The sequence below is a fragment of the Enhydra lutris genome, unplaced genomic scaffold, assembly GCF_002288905.1.
Source record: "Enhydra lutris kenyoni isolate GAN:26980312 unplaced genomic scaffold, ASM228890v2 scaffoldscaffold44, whole genome shotgun sequence".
Lineage (NCBI taxonomy): Eukaryota > Metazoa > Chordata > Mammalia > Carnivora > Mustelidae > Enhydra > Enhydra lutris.
Genome location: NW_019154128.1, coordinates 11,516,877 through 11,543,230, shown reverse-complemented (window position 1 = coordinate 11,543,230; position 26,354 = coordinate 11,516,877). Strand labels below are relative to the sequence as shown.

Sequence of the window (26,354 nt, the reverse complement as noted above, 5' to 3'; positions counted from 1 at the left end):
CTTAAACCAAACAAACAAATACCTTTTCACATCTGTATATCACTGTTTAAGTTAAAAAATTAATAGCTGTAATGATGGAAAATATCACATGAAAGGTAATGCACTCTAATTTTTTTCATTATCTTTTCTTTAAACAGTAAAATACAGATGGAAGGAAAAATTAATTTTAAAAATGTCATACTGAGGACTTCCAGGCTTGGAGAACACTGGCAATCTCTTGATTCCAAATCTCCCCCTCATCTTCCTATGAAACCTTAATAAAGAAAATAAAACAACATGGACCCCCATCTTTGGCATTTCTAGAGAAAAGAACTAGGTTGCCATCTGATTTCTCTTAAGCAACATATAAAGCAAGGCAACAACAGACCAACATATTTAAGAAAGTTAAAGAAAGAAAGTAAAAACAAAAAATAGTATACTGATCTAAGGAGTTCATGTATCAAACCCATTGGAAACAACTGTGAATGTGTTAAAACTCAGAGAATACTGTACACATACATCCTCCTTGAGAAATACAGAAGAGCAGGGGTCAGTAAACTATGGTCCATGGGCCAAATCCAGTCAAACCTCTGCTTGCATAAATAGAATTTAATTAAAACCGGGGCACCTGGGTGGCTCAGTGGGTTAAGCCTCTGCCTTCGGCTCGGGTCATGATCTCAGGGTCCTGGGATCAAGCCCCACATCGGGCTCTCTGCTCAGCGGTGAGCCTGCTTCCTCCTCTCTCTGCCCAGCGGTGAGCCTGCTTCCTCCTCTCTCTGCCTGCCTCTCTGCCTACTTGTGATCTCTCTCTCTCTCTGTCAAATAAATAAATAAAATCTTTAAAAAAAAAAAATTAAAATCTATGCGCCCTTGTTTCTGTATTATCTATGACTACTGTCCGCTGCAATGGCAGTTGTGTAACTGCAGCAAAAGCTAGCTGGCTCAGAAAATTTAGAATTTATTCTCTGGTCCTCTACAGCAAAGCTTGGCCAACTCCCTACTGGACTAAAGAATAAGCTTCATCACAACAAAAGACTGGAAAGTTCTGGCAAAAGGATTAAAGGCAAGCATTTCATGTAACTGTAGGGCTAAGATTAAAACAAGTGAGGAAGCAATTTCCATTAAGAAAATACAGGTTGCAATCCTGATACCAAAGTAAACTTAAACCTAAAAACCATTAAACAAGATAAAGAAAGACAGTTTATGGTAAAGCCACATTCTGGTCTTGGAATAGAGCAAGGTCTGTTAGCACACTTTAAAGATGCTGTTAGGTGTGACATCACCAACATGATAAAGAAGGGAACTCCAAAAGTCTATCCCTCTACAACAGTAACAAACTGACCAAAACTGTCAAAATCAACCTTTTCAGAACTCTGGGACCTAATAAAAAGCTTACAACCATCAGAGGAACTTTTAAAGAAAATTAATTTACCCATTTGCCATCCTCTACTCTGCAGATGAGCAGTGGCTCATACATTCCTAGCACAGGTTGCTAGTGCCAAAGGGAGCAACATGGACTTTATTCTCAAAAATTTGTGACTGTGTGTTCTGATCTATCTCATGGTTCCCTGAAGGATGGACTCAAGGGCTTGCCTTTGTTTTGCCTGTCTCAGAGTTTCCCCCGGACAGAAGCCATTCCCTTCAGTGGCATTTGTCAAAAGTATTTAAAGGCAAATAAATTAGTCACAGTGTTGAGGGGTAAGGGACAACAGCAGGTTGTTACAGGGATTACAGTCAAACAGACCAAAAAACCTGGATGATAAAGAAGCTTAAATATTAGATACTTGAGGGGAAAGGGGCTTTTTAAAGTTCCTCCACAAATTAGAGAATCTTGGGAGTCTGTATGCATCCTTGGGTCTAGACACATGTTCTGAAAAGACCTTGAGCTTTCACCTTTGACTAACCTTTGGGCACCATGCAAACAGGAAGTGAAGGTTAAGGGCAAAGCTGTAAATAGCCTTGCTATACTAATGTGGAAGGATTACCCCCCAACAGTCAATCCGCAAGAACTAGGAGAACGTATTTTTTTGTTTTGCCTATCTAGGCATTATGAAAATCTCTGTCAAATAACTAGCGGTCCACTAAGCTAATGGAAGAGATTTCAGTGATCACAAAACAAAGAACAAAGACATTTCAAAAATAGTTTACAAGGCACTTAACAAACAACAAAATCCCCAACAGCAGCAACAACAAATACTGAATGGGAGGATCTGATTTCAGTGTTGCCAACTTATAATATTCAAAATGTCAAGTTTTTAATATAAAATTACAAGACATGCAAAGAAACAAGAAAGTATGACACATTTACAGGAAAAAAGAAACTAACAGAAACTATCCCTGAAGAAACTCGGACATTGGTCTTACCAGACCACTTTATTTTATTTTTAAAGATTTTATTTATTTGACACAGAGAGAGAGATCACAAGTAGGCAGAGTGGCAGGCAGAGGGGGGGTGGTGGTGGAAGCAGGCTTGCTGCTGAGCAGAGGGCCCAATGTGGGGCTCAATCCCAGGACCCTGAGATCATGATCTGAGCTGAAGGCAGAGGATTAACCCACTGAGTCATCCAGGCGCCCCTACCAGACCACTTTAAATCAACTATCTTATATATGCTCAGAGTTCAAGGAAATCACAGACAGAGACTTAAAAAAAATCAGGAGACTGTGGTCTCAACAAACAGAATATCAATAAAGAGCTGAGAATTACAAAAAGAAACCAAATAGAAATTCTGAGCTGAGAACTACAATGACTAAAATGAAAAATTTACTGAAAGGTTCAATAGTTCATTTGAGCAAGGAGAAGAATCAGCAAACCTGAAGATAGGTCAATTGAGATTATACAGTCTGAGAAGAAAAAGAAAAAAAAAGAAAGAAAAAAAGAAAGAAAGAAACAGCTCAAGAAACCTGTGGGACATTATCAAGTATACCAACATATGTATAACAGGAGACCCAGGACAGAAGAAAGAGGCAGAAGGAATATTTGAAGAAATAATGACCCAAATTTCTCAGTTTTGATAAAAAAACAACCAACACATCCAAGAATCAGAATGAACCCCAAGAAGGATTAAATTCAAAGAGATCTACAGTGAGACACATTATAATCAAACTGTCAAAATCTAAAGCCAGAGAATCCTGAAAGAAGTAAGAGAAGTAATTCATCATGTGTTAGGGACTTGGTAAGTTTAATAGCTGATACGTCATCAAAACCACGGAGGCCAGAAGACAGTGGGATGATAAAATCAAAGAGCTGAAAGAAAAAACTGTCAACCTAGAATTCTATACCCAGAAAAAGTTCTGGGGATTGGTTGCACATCAATGTAAATATACTTAACATTACTGAACTATGTACTTAAAAATGGTTAGGATGGTAAAGTTATAAGTTAAATACATTAGCATTTTTACCACAATTAAAAATAAATTCAAAAAAACAAATTTTAAGACCTTACAAATAAACACTGAGGAAGTCTGTCACTAGTAGACCAGCCCTACATGAAATGTTACAGGAAGTCCTTCAGGTAGAAATGAAAGGACAGTAGACAGTAACTCAAAAGCATACAAAGAAATAAAGAACACTGGTAAAAATAAGTAAATGTAAAGCCAGTATTATTTTATTTTCAGTTTGTAAATCATCTTTTTCCCCCTACATGACATAAAAGCCACTTTCCACATTGTGGATATAACAATTAGGAAAAAATTAGTAAACTGAAAAATGATATTAAGAGACAGAAATATATAACTATAATTTACACAACTAAGTGAGATCTCACACTTTATTCTAAATCAGATTATCTCTAATTTGTATGTCATAAGGAAAAGATCCAGTATTGAGCTCAAAGCCAAGCACAGTGAGAAGCAAAGTCTACTATGAAAGATCACCAGCCAAAATGTCAAGATATCTGAAGTGGTATATTGTCAACTCTGCTAATAATATTCAGTTTTATTAACTTTTCTGGGTCTTGAGTTCCGCAACTGTGAAATGGGAAAAATGGGACATTATAAGAATTTATACGAAAAAAAAGAAGAAAATGGTTGCCTTAAAATTCTTCAGTTCCTTAATAAGTAAAGTAATAGGCAAATCCAAAGTATCATCATTATTATTACTATCAGCATGGATAAGCAGTTTCTTTATTTACCTGATGATGCTGGATGTTTCTTATGTTGCATGAAAAATTCTGGTACAGCAGAAACTTATCAACATCCTTCTCATTTACTTTTTTTGAGGACACCTTTGCCAGAGATGATTGGATACAAATATACCTATTTTGGCACCTGTCCAGATAAACAAATATTCAAAAAGCAAGCAGTTATTAATATGTGCGTTAGTAAAGAAACACATTATATGGAAATAATGTTAGCAAAAAATTTCTGCTATTACCAAATGAGATTTTTTTTTTAATGATGCCCAAGTATAAAAACGTATTGACCCATGAAAAGAGGACTCTGCTAGCACAGGTTCTCCATATTTATATCTATCTATCTATCTATCTATCTATCTGTATATATCAACCCAATCCTCCTATGCAAGGCCTAAATCAGTTCATCTGCAGTCATGTAAGAGACCAAAACTACAAATACCAGATCAATAATTCTGTTCTAGAGATCAACCTTTTCTAACCGCTGAGTTAGGCAGTCAGAGCCATGTAAAAGCTAAAAAGAAGGGAAACGAGGATATGGCAGGACAGCTTCCAGGGACGGTGTATAAAACTGAAACAAATTTTGGGAGGATAATTACTTATAAACACATTTAAACCTAGGCCATTCTCTTCCTTTGACTCATTCCTACTAAGAATTACTATTACTGAGGAAATAGGAAACTGTATTAACAAAACCCTGTATTAACAAAAACCCTGAAAAGCCACTGCAGTCAGCTGATTGATCTCTACCTTTCCTCTCTGCACACCTCAGAGATGTGGAGAAATAAGAGCAAACTGCTGGCAAGACCCTGTCTTCTCTGCTGATACACAGCTAAAAAACATATTAAAATAGGGTTTTAAGATAATATCTTTTTTGAATGAGGCATAAAATCCAAAAGCCCAAGTAGGGCCTAGGTCATGAGGTTTTAATCTCTTATAAATGGACCATGATACCATGGATAAGCAGCTCTCTCCATCAGCTGAAATTCATTTTGAGGTCAGCACTTTTATCTATATCTGATATTAAACATTCTCAAGTTAACTCAATCACTTATTAATACCAGAAATGAGATATTATAATACATGTAAAATACATACATCACAGTATGTCTAAGAAGCATGCCACCCAGTCTAAATGGATATGACTCTCTCTCTAGCATACCTCGTATAGTGCAATGGTTTTTCAACTGTTCCTCAGAGCCCTCCACTGAGGTATGTCAGCATAAGGAGGATGAGCAGGCAGAGTTCCAGGCTCCCTGCCTAGAATTCAATTAAAGCAACTTTACCTTTATCTGTTTTACATATTAGGGTTCTGTTGCTTGAACAAAGAGTTCTGCTACCAAAAAAGGAGTCTAAAAATAAAGATTTTAATGAACACTAGTGTTAGCACTAACCATATGACCCTTAGCAACATGAGTCCACAAAGCAGAAAACTCTCTAAAAGAGTTACTCACAATTTCCGAATGAAGTCAAGCGTGTCTTTGTCTTTAGCAATCATGTCTGCTAAAATATGCTGCACTCCTGTTTCAATATCCTGGAGTGCTGAAAGTCCTTTAGGAGAAGGGTAAGGAGGAAAACAAAGAAAGAACTACAGATTGGTTTTTTAAGTCAATAATTAAATCATAATAAATTTATTTCAGTGGAAATAAACCCTTAAATTGAAAACCTTAAGACAGAGAAGTATAATAGCAGTGACTAGCTTACCTCTGCAAAAACATAACAAGTCTCCAAAGCAATAACACAAGACCTTTACATACCATATAACCTAGTGGCAAAAAAATGTAGCTCTGGAGCCAGCCACCTGGTCAAATCCTAGTTTCCTCAGTTACCAAATGTGTAACTTTGGACAAATTACTTGACCTCTCTGTGCCTCAGTTTCCTATAAAAATGGAATAACAGCACCTGCTTCATGAAGTGTTTATGAAGAATAAATGTGCTATGGGAAATATGTATTAACAGAGTTATAACCTAAGGTATACTATTTCATACCAGTTACAAAAACTACTCTTTACAAGTAATTTTATTGATAATCTTATTTTGACTTATGAGGCATTTATACACATTTTTAATGACTCATTTGAATTTCTCAAATCTCATGAGCACCAAACAAGAGCCATTATGTCATTCATCTTCATAGTTGAATTGTCTACCAATGGTGCATTAAGTTCTTTACAAGTGCTTCTGGTTTGCTAATTTATAGCAGTGACTCTTGAACATTATGGCCCCTGTGATATCAACTTATATATACACTGAGAGAGATCATTTGCATTGCTTTTTTTCCATTTCTTCTTAGTTCTATATCCATTAAAGCTTTTCTTCTCGTATTAAAGTTTGAAATACACAAGTACTAACTATCACAATGTTTTTCTGAGAGCATAGTTTTAATGAGTAATAGATATAAAAGACAAAGGGAGTAAGAAGACAGACTTATAGAGTCATTAATAAAGAGATATGCCTTGTTGGATTTTGTTATAACTAATCCTAAGTATTAAAATAACTACAATTATTTTAAAGAAATTTAACCATTAAAATTACTACAAATTCTGTTTACATTTTAAGAGTTTCCCTATAGGGGAATTTTCAGGAGTGAATTACCTTTGAGAGATAGAAGGTTGTATATGTAAAGGACCTAGAACAGCTGTGACATATAGTAAGGAGTCAATAAATGTCTATTCAGGTGAGCTTCTCCCTATTATCAGGCTTCATCTCAGAAAACCAGTCACTATGCACTAATTACTGGAGTTCCAAAGCACCTTACAGCATCATTACACAAAATTTAATAAAAATACCAGGAAATAAGTCAGAAGTAAAGATGGAATGTATCTCCATTGAGAATCATCAATGAGAGAGAACAGAAAAAAGAAGTTATATATTTTATTATGATAATAAGAGACCTTTAAAAAGCCCCCATCATTTTTGGCAAATACAACTTGAAAATTTTTTATAATTAATAAACCTTATATAATTAAAATTACACTAGAGCTCTAGAGCAACATTTTGTATAGTTTGGGGATTTTTGTCTTACAGAGCATTCCAGATCATTCTGATACCCCCTAAAGTTCAAAACAAAACAAAAAAACACTGCTGGGGAGGTACCTTGAGCTACCTCTAGAGCAGAGGTTCCTAATGGGAGGTAGAAGTGATCAGAGTCACTTGGGTAGCTCATCCAAATTATATTACCTCCCTCTCAGTCCCAACTTGGAAGAGAAAGGACTGGGAAGAATCTTGTATGTTTGAATAAGCATCTTTTCCCATCACACAGAATTGATCATTGGGGCTTAAGACAGCCAAAAATAATAAGAGTTCAAAAAGTTTAGAACCTCAATGAAATCAGGAGAAAATAAGGATCAGAGAAGCAAAAAATCGTATCTCCTTTGTTGTAGTAAAAACTTCCCAGCCAGTTTCTTCAAAGCTCCACAACTGTAATGAAAATTGAAGGGCAAACACTTCTTTTCACTTTAACTGCAATAAGGATACCTCTTATTCCACACAATAGAGCAATCAGCTACTCCTCCTTCTAAACAACATGGAGATATTCTGAAAATTCTAGGATATAGTCCATTTGTGGCACGTTTATCTTTTTGATTCAGACCAAGTTCTTATTGGTCTGTGGCAAGTAAGAAGTGTCCTCCACTTCACAGTGAAATAGCTGGTTTCTTAAACATTTCTTTGAGACATGACAGGAATGATAAAAAATATTTCTTTAGAAACCTAAGAGAATTGAGGATGATCATGAGTATGTGTATAGCCCAAGCAATGAAGGGACAGAGAAAAGAAAAAACAATCCAAACAAACTTAAAAACCAGTATCTAACTTGTTTGGAATTAATTGTAATTCTTCGACATTTATGATCAAAGTAAAAGGAGGAGGGAATAAAGTAAACAGGAAGTTCAATATATGCGCTAGTACTTCCGTAACTGCACTGAGCCCTGATGGAGCCTCATTATCAGAAGTATCACCAGGTGTCCATCACCATGTAGTTCATGAGCATCACCATATAGAGCCATGCCTTAAAGAGGCAGAGTTATCAAACCTACCCAGTAGGAACTCAGTATGTGTGCAAACTAAGGAAAACTTTGTACCAAAGGAGGTGGAAAGGAAAGGAAATCAATCATAAAAGAGTAAAAACAGAAAATATACCTTTGTGTATCTGATATTCTGAAAACTCCAATATTTGATTCTAAGAAAACATACTATCACTGGGCAAGAAAGTCCCCACTGTGGCTGACCTTAATGCTTGGCTTTACAGTCTCAGCCACTAGTAAAACATTAAAATTGCATCATTGGAAAATCCAATTAAAAATAGACATTAAAAAATTAAACAAACTTGAGTTTTACTCATTTCAATCCATCTCTAAATTCAATACTTCTGTGCTTTTTCTTTTAATTAATGCCATCTTCAAAACAAATATTAAGATGAGTGTATTTGTATATGAACAGACATTTGTATTTTTAGACACTCATCCTTAATCTTTTAATTGCAAACTCACATTGCTGAATAGTTTAAAATGAAAGCAGGTTATAATATGCTAGTATTCTCTATAGTGGAGTACAGAAGGTGGATATCCTTATCAGAGACTGCCCCCTATAGACACTTAGTTCTCCTAGCCAAAAGAATAAACGGAAGGCTAAAGAAACTAGAATGAGCATAGTACTTAGGAGAGCATCAATCTCCCCATCCATCCTATCCTGTCAGAGCACTCCTATAAAAAGCCACTCTTCCTCAAAGAGCTCTCGCTCTAGGGCTTATTTTGTCAATAAAACCAATGTATTTTGACATGTATCAGTAGTCACTTTCCATGGGTTTCTCTTAAAAATTCTCTCTCCCCTACTCTCTTTCCATCTCTTTTATTCTTGTGCATACATACACAAAAGGTTAGGAAGATATATTTCAGAAAAAGGACCCTTTACTCCTGGAGAGTAGAAGTGTGGAAATAGAACTTCACTTTATAACTAATTATGTCAGAATTGTTGAAATTCTTTTTAAAAAGTAGATGACTTTTATAATTAAATAAATTTTTAGAAAGAGTCAAAGTTTTACAAGACAATATAGGACATTCTTTAAAACCTTGGGAAATGAAGCAATTTCTCTAAAAAGGAAAAAAAAAGCAAGTATCTTAGAGAAAAGATTAGCAAAATTGAAAAGATTAATAAACTAGTAAAATTAAGACCTTCTATTTTCTATTTATTTAATAGGCAGCATAAAGAAAGTGAAAAGAAGTTACATACTGGGAGAAAAGATCTGTAATACATATAACAAAAAGACTATCTTAAAAAGTACTTATAAATTAATTAAAAAAAAGAGAAACAATACAATAAAAATGGGCAAAAGACTAGAACAGGCACTTCATCAAAAGAGGAAGCTGAATGGTGGCAGGAGGTATATAGGGGTTTATTTTATTAGAGCTATTTATTCCTTATGTGCTATAATACTCTTTTGTATAGTCATTACGTAATGAAACAATTTTTTTGACATAGTTTTCAAATTAAAAAAGGAAAAGGAAAAAGAAAAAGAAACAAGGATAATCTCTTTAAGTAAAGCTGGTACCTTTCACATTGGGTCTAATGTAAGATAGCAGATTGAGCTCCCCTGGATTCTCAAGCAATGTCTTGGCTGCTGCTTCTAATCCCAACTGCTTAGCTCTTTGGGCTTTTGTGCCTTTGCTCCCAGTTTTATATGGAGCGGACTAGAAGGGAAAAAAAAGTCAGAAAACATACCATATCATTCAGTTAAAAAGCAAGTCAAAATTAAAACACAAAATTAGAAGACATGATGGGAATGCTAAAGACATCCTTTTCTCAACTCTTTCCTCTCCCTTCAGAGATGAATTAATACTAACCAGAGACTACCAGCTAAACAAAGATGGTCATTCCTTATCTGATTCTTTACACTTTTCTATTCACTTCACATTAGTCATTTGTTTGTAGTCACTCACCTTAAAAACTCTGCCTGGATTATAAGGACTAGAAGGTCCTCTGCTCAACCCAAGGGAGCTCCTCTAATAGCTAATAGCCACCGACACATAATGTTTCTACTTCTTAACACACATTCACTCCTCAACTTGAGCCATTGGGCTTCTCTCCTCACACCATGCTGAAAGCAGTATCCCAAAGCGGCACAATGATCCCCTACTTACCAAATATACATTTTTCAGTCCTTATCTTGCCAAATCTCCCGCTACATTTATTTACTTAACAAATGATGATTACCTTCTTCTCAGACTCTCTTCCCTAAAGTCTTTCATGGTGTCATTACTCCTGATTCTCCTCCTACTTCCCTAACCATTCTTTCCATGTCTCCTTCTTCAGTTCTCCCTTCCTCCACCCATGCTTCAAAAGTTAGTGTTCCTCAATGGTCTATCCTGACTTGGTTATCCACAAACTATCCCAGAGTGAAATCTTCCATTCTCATGGTTCTAAAGACCAACTACATGCTGAAGACCCTCACAGCTAGGCCTCCAGTTGAGCACTCTCCTTTAGGATTCTCAATTCCATAACCTACACTCCTTTGTCTCCCTACTCAACTGGGAATGCCCTGGAGACAAGAAGTCTGTATTATTTATCTTAGCAAACCATACAAAAAAGCATTTGATAGGTATTTATTGAATAAGAATTTTATTGAATTAAATAATGATGGCTGATGCCTTTAGCATTCTATTTCCAGATCTTAACTATAAAAAGATCGAAATCATAATATAATTAGGTAGGTATTATATTAAAAGATTAAAAGAGGAGCACCTAGGTGGCTCAGTGGGTTAAGCCTCTGCCTTTGGCTCAGGTCATGATCTCAGGGTCCGGGATTGAGCCCCGCCTTGGGCTCTGTGCTCAGCAGCAAGCCTGCTTCCCCCTGCCTCTCTCTCTGCCTGCCTCTCTGCCTACTTGTGATCTCTGTCTCTCAAATAAATAAATAAAAAATCTTAAAAAAAAAAAAAAAAAAAAAGATTAAAAGGGTTCCCGGGACCCTGGGTGGCTCAGTTGTTAAGCACCTGCCTTCAGCTCAGATCATGATCCCAGGGTTCCTGGGATCGAGCCCCGCATCAGGCTCTCTGCTTAGCAGGAAGCCTGCTTCTCCCTCTCCTACTCCTCCTCCTTGTGTTCCCTCTTTTGCTGTCTCTCTGTCAAATAAATAAATAAAATCTTAAAAAAAAAAAAGATTAAAAGAGTTCCTTACCACATGTTCTAGTTCTTCAAAAGTTTTACAGTTCAGCAAGGCTTTTAACAAGCACTCAGACATCTTCCCCTCCTTCTTAATTTTTTGGATTGTACTATGAACCTTCTTTGCAACAGCCCTGGAAATAAAAACTTTTGTAATATACGAGACTTATGTGTCAAAACTTCCTTTTTGAGCTATCTCGAACTTACGGGAATGTTGTAGGTGAGATAAAAACATTTTTTCTCCTCCTAGCTATTTAAGAGTAAGTTACCATTACCCAAATATTTTAGTGTATATTTTCTATAAACAAGAATCTCCTCTTACATAATATAGCCATCAAAATGAGGTAATGAATATAGATGTATTATTATATTCTAATCTGCAGATCTCACCCAAGTTTCACCAACTGTTTCATTAATGTCCTTGACAGCAAATTCTGTTAAGAGTGGCTCGTATGTAATTGCCATGTGTCTATGGTCTCCTTCAAGCTGAAACAGTACCTCAGTGTCCCTTTGATTTTCAAAGCTTTGATATTTCAGATATTACAGGCCAGTTATTTTATAGAATGTCCTAGTTTGAGTTTCTCTGATGTTATAGAAGTAATGCCGTGTTCTTATCACTGCATCCTTTAGGGGGCAAATGGTTTTCACTTGTACATTACTAATCACCTTAGATCATCTGATAGTGTCTGTGGGTTTCTCCATCATGCAGCCACTTTATTTCTTTATAATTAAGTATTTTTTGGAAAGGTACTCTAAAACTATTTAATTATCCCACTCCTTATTAAACTTTCAATTTATTTGCTGATTTATTTATATCACCACAAACTCAGGGTTTTTAATTTAATGGTTATAATCCATTATGAACACTTATTTTGATGCTCAATTATTCTGAATTTGACCAGAAGTAACCCCTCCAGGCTAGTTTCTGTGTTCTTCTGACATATCCCCATCATTCTTAGAGTACTTCCTTATTCTCTGGCACCCAATATTCCAGGCTTTTACTTTCCTTGCCCCAGCCCTGGAATCAGGTGAATAGTACATAGAAACCAAGTTATGGGTGCTAGATGTGCTCATCACCAATCAGGACCAGCAAACCTAGGACCCATACCTGGTTTCAAAATACCATTCTCCAATGGAGAGAGCCAGGATTTCACACAAAAAAAGCTGATTCCAGGAATCAATGCATAGGCAGGAGCAAGGGCACAGTCATACCACCATTTTATGATGATTTTGTACTATGAATACAAATCCTATCGTTATATCTAATGCCTCTCATCTTATTTTGATACCTGTTACTACTTACAGCATCTGCCTAATTGGAACTGTTAAAATGATGGGGAAAAGTTAGATGAAAATATAGATTATTAGAAATGATTGATAGGAAAAAAATTAAATCTACTTACAAAAAAGAAAAAAAAGATTGTAAATTAAATAGGAAGCATATGCAGTACTTAGATTACAACCTGTGTACTTTTACATTCCTGGTAGCCCAAGACCGTTTTCAGGGGCTGAAGCCCACCAGGGTTATTTTGACAAAAGGCCAGTGTCCTACTGGCTTGCATATATGGAAGAGGAAAGGCATCTTTAGAGAAAATAGGAAGCTTTTCCTACTATATATAATCAACCTTTGTTATTCACATTTTTAACAGTGACCCTCAGTAAAAAATTTTTCACCTTGCAACCTACTACACATATACATGTAAATAATTTTAGATAAAGTTATAGAAACATAATATAAATATATGTAATAGTTACATAAACATATGGTAAATATTTTCATGAAACAATATTTACTTTTACTACATAAATCACACTCTTACATTTTCTATTCTCTATTTAATTTTTGTTAAAGTGGTAATGACCCACTACATTAGTTTCACTGCTCCTTTACAGATAGCAATTAACAGATTGAAAATCAATGCTCTAGTTATAGAAAATGTTGAGCTTAAGAAAAAAATAGAGACCATATCCCATTTCCAAATCTCTGCATGGTATACAAACATCTTCCAAGACCCAGTCAATGCCCCCACTTACTCAGAGAAATATCCTCCACTAATATTTGAAGTATTTCACTACTAGCAGATATCCAGGGAATGAACGCTTCTGAAGTGTTTTTTTTTTAACAGAAAAAGAAATAATAGTAATCTTGACATAAAGCTTCTATTTGTCCCCCATACAACCAAAAATTATTAGAATACCTTTAATTTTTAAAGTAAACTATCCTTGTTTGTGATACTTTCCTCAATTTCAGATCCCCAAATCCTCAGATTTTCTTCACTATCTTGCCTTCAACCAAACAGAAAGTTTACTTCACAATTCGTGAACTACTGGCCTTCATATTGTGGCCTGTAGATGGTTTCACCTGGCCCTGAAAATTTTTATATAAAAACTCAGATTACCAGGTTTTTGGGGGGAAAAAAAAATAGGACAAGCTGGCAAACTGCGTGGAGAAGCCCACATGTCAGTCATCGGCTGGAATAGATGCTTCCCCTCTTAGGAGTTAGGATCTCTAGTTTGTATCCCTTGATGCTTTATTATACTAACTTGGGCCTGGAAGACTTAAATCTGAAACCACTTGATTAGCTAGTCATTTACTTCCGGGCTGGCTAATTGATTTTGCCTCTCAAGGAAATATAACTCTCCACTTATTAGCATTTTAATCCTCCTGGCACTAAAAGAACTTCAACAAAAGGTATAGAAATGCTAGTGACATGCAGGTTCCTCCCACCCAACAAGATTATTAGGCTGCTTGTAAAAAATAACTTTTAGCACTTTTAGAATGGCTTGAAGGTAAGATTCTATCCAATTTTTATCAGATCCTTGTCGTAGAGTTGAAGAACACACACATTAACAACACAGTGCTTGGCATGTACGAGACATGCAATAAATGCATGAATAGTGAAGAATGTTTAAATAAACTCTACTGAAAAATACAGTTAATCTTATAGTCTTTGCATGCTTATTTCTGAGTCATTACAGTAAGTCCAGAGGTATAATTTTTTAAAGGATGCTTTTCATTCTATAGCTATACAAAACTTAAAACCCACTAATATCAAATTACCATGCTCTTTAAAAGATCAGAAAAAGGAAATATACAGATTTGCCACCAAACTCTATACTGCCAAAAAAACTCGCCATTTAGGGACTTCATAGTATTAAGAGGACAGTTTTATATAAGCTATTGAAGATTCTGTTTCTGTTTCCTTACTTTGCCATTACACACAACTATTTCTACGAGAGAATATGAAGGTCAAACTCTTAAGCACACACTTTTAAGGCAAGCCTCCTTCCTGCTCATGTGTGCCCAAGCTATTCATAAATGCTCCAGCAGAGGGACTCTGTACACACCTAAAGAAGTAAAATGAACCTGACTTCCTCTGTCAGAAGGTGACTACATTCAATTACAATAATTCAAGAAGACAAAACAATGGGACTGTTGAAATATGCTGTCATTCACTTCCTCACTGTTTCTCCTCACTGGCTTACAAGGCCTCTTTCCACTCATAGTAGGCTCCTCCCTTCCCAGGTTTCTTACCGGAGCTCCTCCAAGGTTTGTCGAACTTCTCTCAAGGAATCAGCATCGAGGTTATTAATAAGCTCTTTTCGATACCGTATAATGAAGGGAATTGTGTTATCATCATTAAAGAGACGAATAATGTTGGCACAAACCCAAAGTTCAATATTAGTTCTCTCAGATAAAACCTGCAAATAAGGATACTTAGTGATTTAAACATTTATATGATAATGTATGGTTCAAATATAATCAATAATGTTCTTCACTTAGGAACACTTGTGGTAGTCTGAAAAAATATATACATGTACTAACAATCATAAAACCATCATTTCATTAATTCAGTAAAATCCAATCAAAGCCACGCTGTAATCATTCAAATTCTACAGGACTCAATAAGACTCATTTTTCACCTCTCAAGATTAGCAGCAAAGATCAAGGAGTTGGTAACTCATTGTGTTGACATGTGTCGACACATGACATGTGTCGACACATGACACTGTGTTGTCTCAGTGCTAGTGAGAAAGTGCAATGGTATAACCTCTGCAGGAAGAACAAGTTGGCAGTATCTATCAAAATTTATAATGCATAAACTCTTTGACCCAGCAATTCCACTCTGGAATTTATCCTGGTATATTCATACTCCTAGAAAATGATACTATTTATAGTGATATCTTTTGAAGAACCTTTTCCAGTATAATAAAGTCAGCGAAAACCTAAGTCTATACTAGGAAACTGGTAAATAAATATGATATGATAAGAGTAGAATGAATACCATGCAACCAATCTTATGTGAAGTGATACGGAATGATTCACGAGACCTAGGAACATGGCTTACTTTCAGAAAAGGTAATGGATGAGTAAGGGTAGGAAAACTTTTCTGTATCTTTCGATTTTCATATCATACACATATACTGCATATTTAAAATAATTAATTTTTAAAAAAGCAAATCTATAGGTTTCAGGAGAATGTACACATAAGCAGAAAAGTTTAGAGAAGTCAGCCTGAAGAAGAGAAAGAAGGAAAGGCAATTTCAGTAACTGATCTCAAAACCTAAGCAGATTTTTCGAGTACAGCATAAAAGACATAAATTTTATTATTATTTCAATCCTGATACCCATGATCAGCCAAAATTGGAAGGGGGAAAAAAAACCCAGAAAAGTTACTAAAGAATTATCAGAATCAATTAATTAACAAAATCAAGTCAATATATAAAACAGGATGAATTTCAAAGCTACAGATGAAATAAGAAGCTGAAATCCAGAGATTATCGAGGGAGGGTACTCATTCTCCTGGCCATCTCAAATCCTGAGGCCCACATCTTCCCACATTTTGATGCATTAATACCATCTCTCTGATGAGTGAGAACGCCAACTTGACATCTCCATCCCTGGCTCTCTTCCACATGAGCTCCAGACTCATTTAGACAACTACCTGCGATATTCTCTTGAAAACATAATGGGCATCTCAAACTTGGCTTTGCAAAGTGATCTCCCTCTCAGACTTATTCCTTCTCCAGTTTTCCCCCTTATTATGTCCAAACAGTAATTCAAGCCACAAAAGTAAGAGTCTAATCCTTTTGTTTCCTTCAACTCTTAACCTGCTCTATCATAAGAACTAATTAACTCTAACTACAAAATATTTCTGTAGTCTATTACTGTTCTTCATTTCTTCCTCCCCACACCTGTCTAGTTCAAGCAAGGATTACTCAACAGCCTGTAACTATTCTTGCACCCATTCCAATCCCATCTATTCCAGTCTCCATGAACCAACAAGAATTATCTTTTTAAAATGTATACTGGGGAGTGCTTATGTGGCTCAGTGGGTTACAACCCTTGATTTCAGCTCAGGTCATGATCTTAGGATCTTGGGACTGAGCTGGGGCCCCACGCTCCATGCCCATCAGGCTCCACGCTCAGCGGTAAGTTTGCCTAAGGTTCTGTATTTGTCCCCCTCCCTCGTTGCCCCTCCCCCCATCCCACCTGCATGCACATGTGTGTGCACACTCTCAAATAAATAAATCTTTAAAAAAAAAGATAAAATGTATACTGAATCATGTCACTTAATTAGTTAAAACCTTTCAATGATTTCCCATTGCACTTAGAATCTAAACTCCTTACCATGACCCAAAAGACATCAGCCTACTACCAACCTCATCTTATCTAATCCTCCTCTCATTAGAAGCCTGACCCAGTGGGGGTGGCCTGGGTGGCTCAGTTGGTTAAGCATCTGCCTTCAGCTCAGGTCATGATCTTGGGGTCCTGGGATTGAGCCCCACACTGAACTCTCTGCTCAGTGGGGAGCCTAATTCTCCCTCTCCCACTGCTGCTCCCCCCGCTTGTGCTGTCAGTTAAATAAATAAAATTTAAAAAAAAAAAAAAAGAAGAAGAAAAAGAAGTCAGTCCCAATGACTTTCTCTTAGTTCCTAGAACAAGCCCAGTTGTTTCCCTCTTTAGAGACCTTCTGAAGTTGCTCTCTCATCCAGAAATGCTGCTCTTGCTTGTTATTTTCCCTGACCCCTACAAAATCAGACTCATTAGTATTTTCTCAAACCTGTACCTCTTCCTATTTCTTATTCCAACTAACATCGTCTTCTACAACAGAAATTCTCAGGAATATTATGGCTATCTCCTCCAATACCACCTTCCCACTATGTATTAGCTATGCACCTTGAGAGAACTTAACCTGAACTCTACATCCACAGCATTTTTTTCAGTATCCAACTGTTTTATATATAATAGCCAGAGTGTGGCCAGAAAGATTGGTCCAGTCAGCATGAAGCTCAAGATTTGGGTTTAAACTCTGGACCCAGGTACAGTTTCTTCTAGAGAAACATGGTTTGTACACATAGACTCGTAAAGCTGAGAATGGCAGTACTAAGAGAATCATGGAAAGACTGCTTCAGTGCACTGATCAAACTTTTCCTGTTACAGCGGTCAAGAAATCACCTTCATTGTGTAAGCTTGTTTGAGACGGGTTTTCTCTTACTGCAACCAAAAAGCATTCTAGTTGATGTCCTCAGTATCACTGTGAGTTCCCTATCATGACCATATAAATTATTATTAAGGAAGCAAACTGCATTTCTAAAATGTCTGTTCTTTCCCTTCAAGTTCCCTTTCTGCTAATATCATTTTTTATCTGAACCACAGAGCAGTTCTGTTTTCTATGCTTTCCACCCAGCCTCTCCGCATTACTGCTGATTATGTTTCTAAAACACAGATATAATAAATCAGGTATTTTTTCTCTTTTTCTTCTTCTGAACAAAGCTCCAATAACTTTTATCTACATACTGGTAAAAGTTCAACCACCGTGGCATAGTTTTAAAATATCTTCCTAAGTGTGGTTCCAAATTGCAGTGTCTTATAGGAGTAAACAATCTAGAAGGGAAGGTAAATGTTAATGCAAATAAATACAAATAAAACAGGATGTGCCAGTGATACACTGTTTTCAGGGAAGAGAAAGGTCCCGCAGGGGTAATCAAGGAAGGCTTCTTACAGGGGTAGCATTTCAACTGGCCCTTGAAAGACGGGCCAGATTCTAAAAGACAGATATGAAAAATGAAAATGATCAAAATGCTCATCATTTTGGAACTGTGTGATTGTTAGAGAAACCCATTGGTTCCCACTATCCTAAACTATCTCAGCTATTGTTAACTGAAAGGGGCTCAAACATAGCCCAAGGTCCACATGTGGGTCATACATGGTCCTAACAAATCCAGAAGCATCATATATGTTAAGGGAGTGTACGCCGCTGCCTATGTAGATTTGCTCCTTGAAATTGAAGACAACAAAACCCTATATAAGCAGTCTATACTTTTGGGTCTCCAGACCATCCAATTCCCTGTCTTAATTTAGTCAAATGTTTATTTGACACATTATATGCCAATATAGCTCATATTACATGCCAATAACCATACCAAGCCAGTGAAAACAAAACATAAAATGCCAAGTCCCTCTTTCCAAGGAGCTTACAAGCTAGAAAGAAGACAGACAAGTAGTTAAAATATATTGTGATCTGTACTCTTGCAAAAGCACATAGATTGTTTCAAGAGCACATGGGAGGTAGAAACATCTAATTCTGCAGCGATGAAAAAGCAACAAAGACAATGAAGGTATTTCCAGGCAGCCAAATAGGGGCAGGAATTCCATGAAGAAAGAACAGCATATCAAAAAACACTGATGAGTTATTTCATTCAGCATAATACCCTCTAGGTCCATCCACATCGTCGCAAATGGCAAGATTTCATTTCTTTTGATGGCTGCATAGTATTCCATTGTGTGTATATATGTGTGTGTGTGTGTGTGTGTGTGTATATGTGTGTGTGTGTGTGTGTATATATATATATATATATATATATATATATATATGCTGAGTGAAATAAGTCAATCAAAGAAAGACAACGATCATATGATCTCCCTGATATGAGGAAGTGGAGATGCAATGTGGGGAGGGGGTTGGGGGGTAGGAAAAGAATAAATGAAACAAGATGGGATCGGGAGGGAGACAAACCATAAGAGACTCTTAATCTCACAAAACAAACTGAGGGTTGTTGGGGGGAGGGGGGACGGGAAAGGGTGGTGGGGTTATGGACATTGGGGAGGGTATGTGCTATGGTGAATGCTGTGAAGTATGTAAACCTGGCGATTCACAGACCTGTACCCCTGGGGCTAATAATACATTATATGTTAATTTAAAAAAATTTAAATAAATAAGTTAATTAATTTAAGAAAAACACTGAGAAACCACTGCACACTTTTTAAGTTGCTGTAAGTTCAGCAATGCTAAAATGTACAAGGGGTATTGAGATGAGGTGAGAAATGGAAAGGTGGATAGAGCTAGATGGTGAATTCCATGTAGACTTTGAGCTTTATTCTATACTCAATATTAAGCCACTCAGTTATGATTTGCTCATTACTTTATTTTAGCTATTGAGTCAACCTCCCTGTTCAAATCCCTGTGACATTTTACAAGTCAATGAGCTCTGTGGACTAGAGAAAGTGTCTCACAAGTGTGGTCCCCAAACCAGTAACGTAAGCGTCACCTGGGAACTTGTCAGAATTGCAAATTATTGAGCCCCACCCAGATCCACTGAAGAACCACCTCTGGCGTAGGGCCTAGAAAAATGAGGCAAACAACAAAGACATAAAAAAGCAGAGATCAAACTTTAGGGATGTGTAAGAGTAAGGCAGAGAACTACTACAGTTTTTACTTTTAAATGATTTTCATTTATTACTTTAATAATATTTGCAGTTAACTGGTTAGGAATGAGAGCAAAGTAAAAAGGAAGGCAGTCTCAAGACTTTTTTCAACCCTAACACTTAAATAAGAGAGGCACTTGTTGTGACTGTTGTTTGAAGCTAACACTTGTATAGAGATTACTGTGTTCCACATTTCACATATTCAGTATTAACTCAAATTATATGAGCCTAGGTTATTATTACTCCCATTTTATAGATAGAAAAACTGAGGCCCCCAAAAGTTAAGTAAATTGCCCAAAGGCCCACAAGTTACATTACTTTTTCAAAAATTTGAGTTGTGTGCAAAGCAAGATGATTTTTTTTCAGGCAAAAATACAAGTTAGACAATAACTTCACTTCTCTTCTTGAATCCCACTGCAGATGAAACATGCCTTCATACTGCCCTCTGGTGTCTAAAACTTGCAATAAAATGGACTTCTCCCAAAGTGTCCTGAGATTTACTCCTCTATATCCCCATTCCCTCAGCTAAAAAAAGAAAGTATCTGAGTATCAACAAACTATAGCCTTAATCATCTTGGCAGCATCTATATTTTAATAGAACTAAAATTATATTAAATCCTACTCTAATGAGTAGAACTGAGAGATAGAATTCTCTACTCAAAATCATTCCCCCATCAGCAGTCCGACACCTCCTTTCTCAAAAGGTTTTGATTCCTGCTGTTCTCTTTACCCCTGCCTATTTATTTTATTATATTACTTATCTTATCACACGCAGAAGCTTCCTTAAAGACTGCAAAAGGAAAAACTATGCTGTTAGAAGTTAAACAAGTGGTTAAAGGAAAGGGGACAGGAGACTGGAAAACCATAAAAAGGGGATTATAGGGTGCTGATCAGGTTCTGTTTTTTTCATCTGGAAGCTTGTTACTTTTGAACATTAATAAGCTATATATACTCCAAAATAGCACATATACTTCAAAGTAGAAGTATATATACTTCAAAAATAGATTTTGGGGGCACCTGGGTGGCTCAGTGGGTTAAGCCACTGCCTTCGGCTCAGGTTGGGATCTTAGGGTCCTGGGATCAAGCCCCACATCAGGCTCTCTGCTCGGCGGGGAGCCTGCTTCCCCCTCTCTCTCTGCCTGCTGCTCTGCCTACCTGGGATCTCTCTCTCTCTGTCAAATAAAAAAATAAATAAAAATCTTAAAAAAAAAATAGATTTTTTGGGGGGGACGCCTGGGTGGCTCAGTTGGTTAAGTGTCTGCCTTAGGCTCAGGTCATGATCCCAGGGCCTTGGACTGAGTCGCACATCATGAGGCTCCCTGCTCAGCGGGGAGCCTGCTTCTCTCTCTGCCTGCCTCTCCCCCTGCTTGTGCTCCCTCTCTCTCTCTCTGACAAATAAATAAAATCATAAAAAAAAAAAAATAGATGTGTTTTAAAGCCCATAACAAATACCAGCTAAATCATAAAAACAAAAAGAGCTAATGCAATTGTTTCACTTAATCACTCCTGGAACAAACAGGTAACCTAATGGATGGTGTGTGCTTACATGCAGAAGTGCAGTGAGAAAGCCAGCTCAAACACACTCACCTCCTTGCAGTCCCACTTCTTTCCCTAATTTTGTCATCCCCTGGTCTTCTTCACCCACACCATTTCCCATCATCTCTTGCAAGAAATATAGCTAATAAAGAGAGTTTGGCTTGCTTTTCCTCTCTAATCTGGCAAACCTTACTAACATATGTGGCTACTCCACTCCTTACTCCCAGCCTCCTCAAAATAAAGAGACTCTAATAGCAATCACCATTTTGAAGTATTTAATTTTCTCAAAAACTGGTTGTAGCTAGTCACCTCTTCAAATTCTAAAAAAGGTCACAGTATTTATATCATATTTGCATAATTATATAATGTTCTTTAATGAAAACTATTTCTGATTGCGACCACACATTTGCAGTTTGGGGAAAAGGGCTGAAGAATAGGTTGCGTCTGCTCAAAGGGATCTGGAAATCCCTGTTTCTGAGTAAGAAATGGACACAAAGTATGTTTACACATAAAGTCTATAAGTAACTTAAGTACTTAAGTATTGACAATGCAGTTTTCTCTCCCCAAACAAGATGGTGATGTTCCTGAAAAAGCAGCTGAATTTTCAGAGTTGAGAAATACACCGTGAAGGGAAAAAACAAAGGATCATGACCCCATGGTGGAAGCGGATATGGGGAACTGCACACAAAATGAAGGAAATAGAAATGACATCTCCCACATGATCAATTAGTAATGATTAATAATCTCTATACAATTAATTTCCATTGACAATACCTTATTAACTAGGTATCTTTCACTATTTCCCCAAAGAACTTGGCCACATATTTTGTTTTGTGGCAGATAATACACATATCGCAGGCATTTCAATGAGTCTAATCCTCATCCAAAGGGTCAAGGCCTTCCTGACTGTCAGACTCAGCACTGGTGACTCTCATTCTTCTCAGTCTCCTCTCCCCTACCACCTGCCACTGCTGTCAACCATGTCTGGAAGCAGGAATGCACTGCCAAGATAAAAGTATTCTCTGCTGTTTATGGAAGAATGAGAAAGGAAAGAAAAAGAAATCCACATATACCACAAGAATTGTCTGAAAAAGTAACTGAATGTTGGACAAGGAAGACTGCAGCTGGTTAAACAAAAAAACCAAATGCAAATCACACCTAAAGTTTCCCAGGCAACCCCTAAAGCCATCCGAAAATGCTGAGCTTACTAGTTGTCAGGGTGCCCAGTGAAGGTGGCAGTTGTAGCAGCCATTTCTCCCAACTCACAAGCAAGGAGTGCCAGATCCCAAGAGCAGTCCTGTTTGAACTGTCAAAAAATCACTTCCAATAAGGAGAAGGAGGAGAAAACAATACTTGGAACTGAAAAGAAAAAGAAAACTGAGAAATAGCCTTCCTCGAATCCTCACGGTTTTTCAATTTCTGGTTCAAGGCCTTTGGGAGACTTGATCACACTTTGTCCCTTCCATTCTTTGAAAGACCCCATGTCCTTGGTAATAAACTCTTTCCTGCTTCAGATCATTAGAAGTAGGTTTCTATCACTTATAATTACGAGATAATGGGCTAAGGCAGGACCATTTTCATCTCTTTCTGTTACACAGCTTAGGGGATGGGTGTGAAGCAAAGTGTCATAGGGTAAGCCGCCCTTAACCTTGAAGAACTTATCTCTGTATTTCAAGAGATTTTGTGGTCTCTGAAACCTTCTTCCCTCCTTCCTGCTGCCTGTCCAAGATTAAAAGCAGATTTATGTCAATAGTAGAGACATCAGCTTCTGAGTCTTAGTGAAAAGAAAGGGAAATGGGAAACATCCACCTGCCCCTGTGAGTCTGGACTGGAACTAAGCAAGGGGTCTGCCTTTCAAGAAAGCCTTCAGGTGAATCTGATGCAGGTAGTCCATGACCATTCTTTTAAAACATGTCCTTGTAGGGGGTGGGGATAGGGAGAAAACACAAAAAAAGTAAAACATGTCCTTGTAGGCCTAAGTGAATAAAGAAAACGATGGTACAGAAAGGAGCCTAATGATATACTGTTTCTCCAAGAAACTTTGGACTGTTTAGTTCAGGAACAAGGATGAGAAGAAAGCTCTGAGGCAACATTCTACTCCTTAGTCGGCCAGAGAAGAGAAAATTCAAAATTAAAAGTGATGTTCTACTAATAGGTAATAGAAGAGATAACATGGGGGGGGGAAATTCCTCTGAAGTAAAAGGTTAACACACAGCTAATCCTAGACTGAGAAGTAGCAGCTGGAGCAAGCAGAGGCCCTGGGCTCTAGAGCAGTAATTCACAGAAGGGGAAGGAGTACCCATCAGAATCAGACAAGAGGGAGGGAGGTCATTCACATCTGCCCTGAAGGGCACTATCATAATTAAGTGTGAAATGTCCCCAGAGTGTGTTGGCACAGACAGAAGTTGAGAATAACCATTTAAAAGTCACTCTTCAGGTCTTCTCTGTCATCCCTAAAGCCAAACAAGAAACTGGGAGAAATCCAAGGCAGCTCAAGTTGGAATTCAGCTAGATTTTTCCTAAGAAATTTCTAGACCCTGTTTACAGTATATTACAATATTACATTAAGAATTAGAGCTGTACTAATGGTCAATGTCCTAATCACTCACACTACTTTGATCGGGAAATACAGTCCAAGCTCAAAACAAAATCTTCACAATGAACTTATGAGGGCCTGGTCTGTTGGTGCAATATCTCTATACAGTGCATGTTCACCAAAACACCATAGCAGAAACCCACCTTGCCTGAGGTCACAGCTCTTAGCTCAAGAGCTGATGATGATGAGCTATAAAATGAAACAGCATACCTAGGATAAGAACCAGTGGCCAAAGCCTCCAGAAATCACTAGAAAAACTGAAAGGAGACCTGAAAATTCCCAACCCTTTCCTTAGCCAGTGCCATTCCTATCCTAATCAAAAAGAAAGGAACCCCACGAACTAAATGACTGCACATACCTGTACTATGTCCCAGTTCATTTCCACCTCCTCTTTAATGCTGTTGGTATTTGCTGGAAACCTCACAGGCTGCCCCTGAGGACATGCTTCGGTCTTCACTTTCTTTAAAGGGGACTGACCAAATGTAAAGTCATCTTCATTCTCTTCCTTCTTACACACACTTTCCCACACTGTGCTCGTGGATGGCATCTCTGTACTGTTGGCCATGTCGGTTTCTTCATCAACTTTCAGCTTTTTGGTCCTCTGACCCAAAGATGACTGAGCTGAATTCTTCCGTTTTGTCTTTGCTGTTTTCAGAGTCTTCGTGCTATCCAATTTATTTTTTCTGTCTTCCAAATCAACATCAGCAATAGCCACAGAGTTATTCTATCAAACCACAAACAGAAAACATGAAAATTATAAGATAAAAACTAAATATCCTGGAATATTATTCAGGAATAAAAAAATTACTGATACACACAATTACGTGGAAGAATCTCAAGGAAATTATGTTGAATGAGGAAAAAGGCAATTGCAAAAAGTTACATACTTTAAAATTTACATAACATTAATGATTAGTGCTTTATTTAGCATTCCCGAAAAAATTAGTGATTACTGGAGGGTCAGAGATGGGGGTAAGGGTCCGAAGGGAGGTAGGTGTGGCTACAAAAAGGCAAATACTAGGCAGTAGTAGGGATGCTTGTGGTGATGGAACCATTCTGGATGGTGGATACACATATGCATAGAGGTGATAAAATTGTACAGAACTAAACATACAGAAATGAGCAAATAAATGAATACAAAAAAACTGGAGAAATCTCATAAGGTCCCTGGATTTTGTCAATGTAAATATCCTGGTTATGATAGTTTACTACAGTTTTGTAAAATGTTATGGTTGGAAGAAATTAAAGGGTACACAATCTCTGTATTATATTTTACAACTGCATGTGAATCTATAATTATCTAGAAATAAAATGTCTCATTTTTTAAAAATGAGTAAAGGATAAGTTTATGGAAGCTGGGAAAAAACCAAGATTTAAAACTTGCAATCAGGGGCGCCTGGGTGGCTCGGTCATTAAGTATCTGCCTTCAGCTCAGGTCATGATCCCAGGGTCCTAGGATGGAGCCCTGCATCAGGTTCCCTGCTCAGCCTGCTTCTTCCTCTCTCACTTCCCCTGCTTGCCTTCCCTCTCACTGTCAAATAAATAAATGAATAAAATCTTTTAAAAATAAAAAAGAAAACTTGCAACCAAAAGTCAACCCTTTGGGGGAAAAAATAACACTCGCATACTCAGCAAACACAGCAGGCTAAACCTGCCACCAATTTATGCAGAACGCTAGGAACAGAAAACACAATGTGACAGCAGAATGGTGTCAGGCATTTTTTTTAGGAGGAATCTACACAGTAGTCCACACAGTAGTCCACACAGTAGTCCACACTAGTGTCCAGGAGCCACTCTCTCCACCACCCCCAGCCTTTGCAACAGCTCAGATGTGAAGGAATGAGAGTTGGCATTCATTTAGGCACTGGAGTGATAAATAACATAACAGACCCTACCTGCACAGAGTTCACAGTTTCACAGGCTGGCCTGTTTCTGGTTACCTAAATAGACTTCGATGGCGCCAACTCAACTAAAAGAAGAACGCCCAAACTATTTTTTAGTCAAAATTCAATTTTCTCTCCTATCAAGTATTTTTCCAGAATTACTGACTACTGAAAATACTGTGAACTACAACATCCCTCCCCATCCTTAAACTCACCCACCACCACCTAACCTGGAGATGATGTACATTAGAAACCCTCTGAGTATTACATTTTTAGCTGAAACATAATGGATAAGAGCAGAGATATAAAAATAGAATGACGCATAGGTTCGTAAGAGTTGATAATAACTTGATCAAATGACTTGA

General features: G+C 37.3%; 1 protein-coding gene across 1 annotated transcript in view; it reads right to left on the bottom strand.

Annotated features, from left to right (window-relative positions):
* The window catches only part of LOC111155851 (S1 RNA binding domain 1), a 204,471-nt gene that overhangs the window by 163,244 nt on the left and 14,873 nt on the right, over window positions 1–26,354 (bottom strand). The window contains exons 4-9 of the mRNA XM_022516271.1: window positions 24,465–24,830; window positions 14,800–14,966; window positions 11,281–11,398; window positions 9,658–9,796; window positions 5,564–5,660; window positions 4,110–4,245 (exon numbers count right to left, since the gene is read on the bottom strand). Of these exons, the coding sequence (XP_022371979.1) occupies window positions 4,110–4,245; window positions 5,564–5,660; window positions 9,658–9,796; window positions 11,281–11,398; window positions 14,800–14,966; window positions 24,465–24,830 (1,023 nt within the window). The remainder of the gene's footprint in view (window positions 1–4,109; window positions 4,246–5,563; window positions 5,661–9,657; window positions 9,797–11,280; window positions 11,399–14,799; window positions 14,967–24,464; window positions 24,831–26,354) is intronic.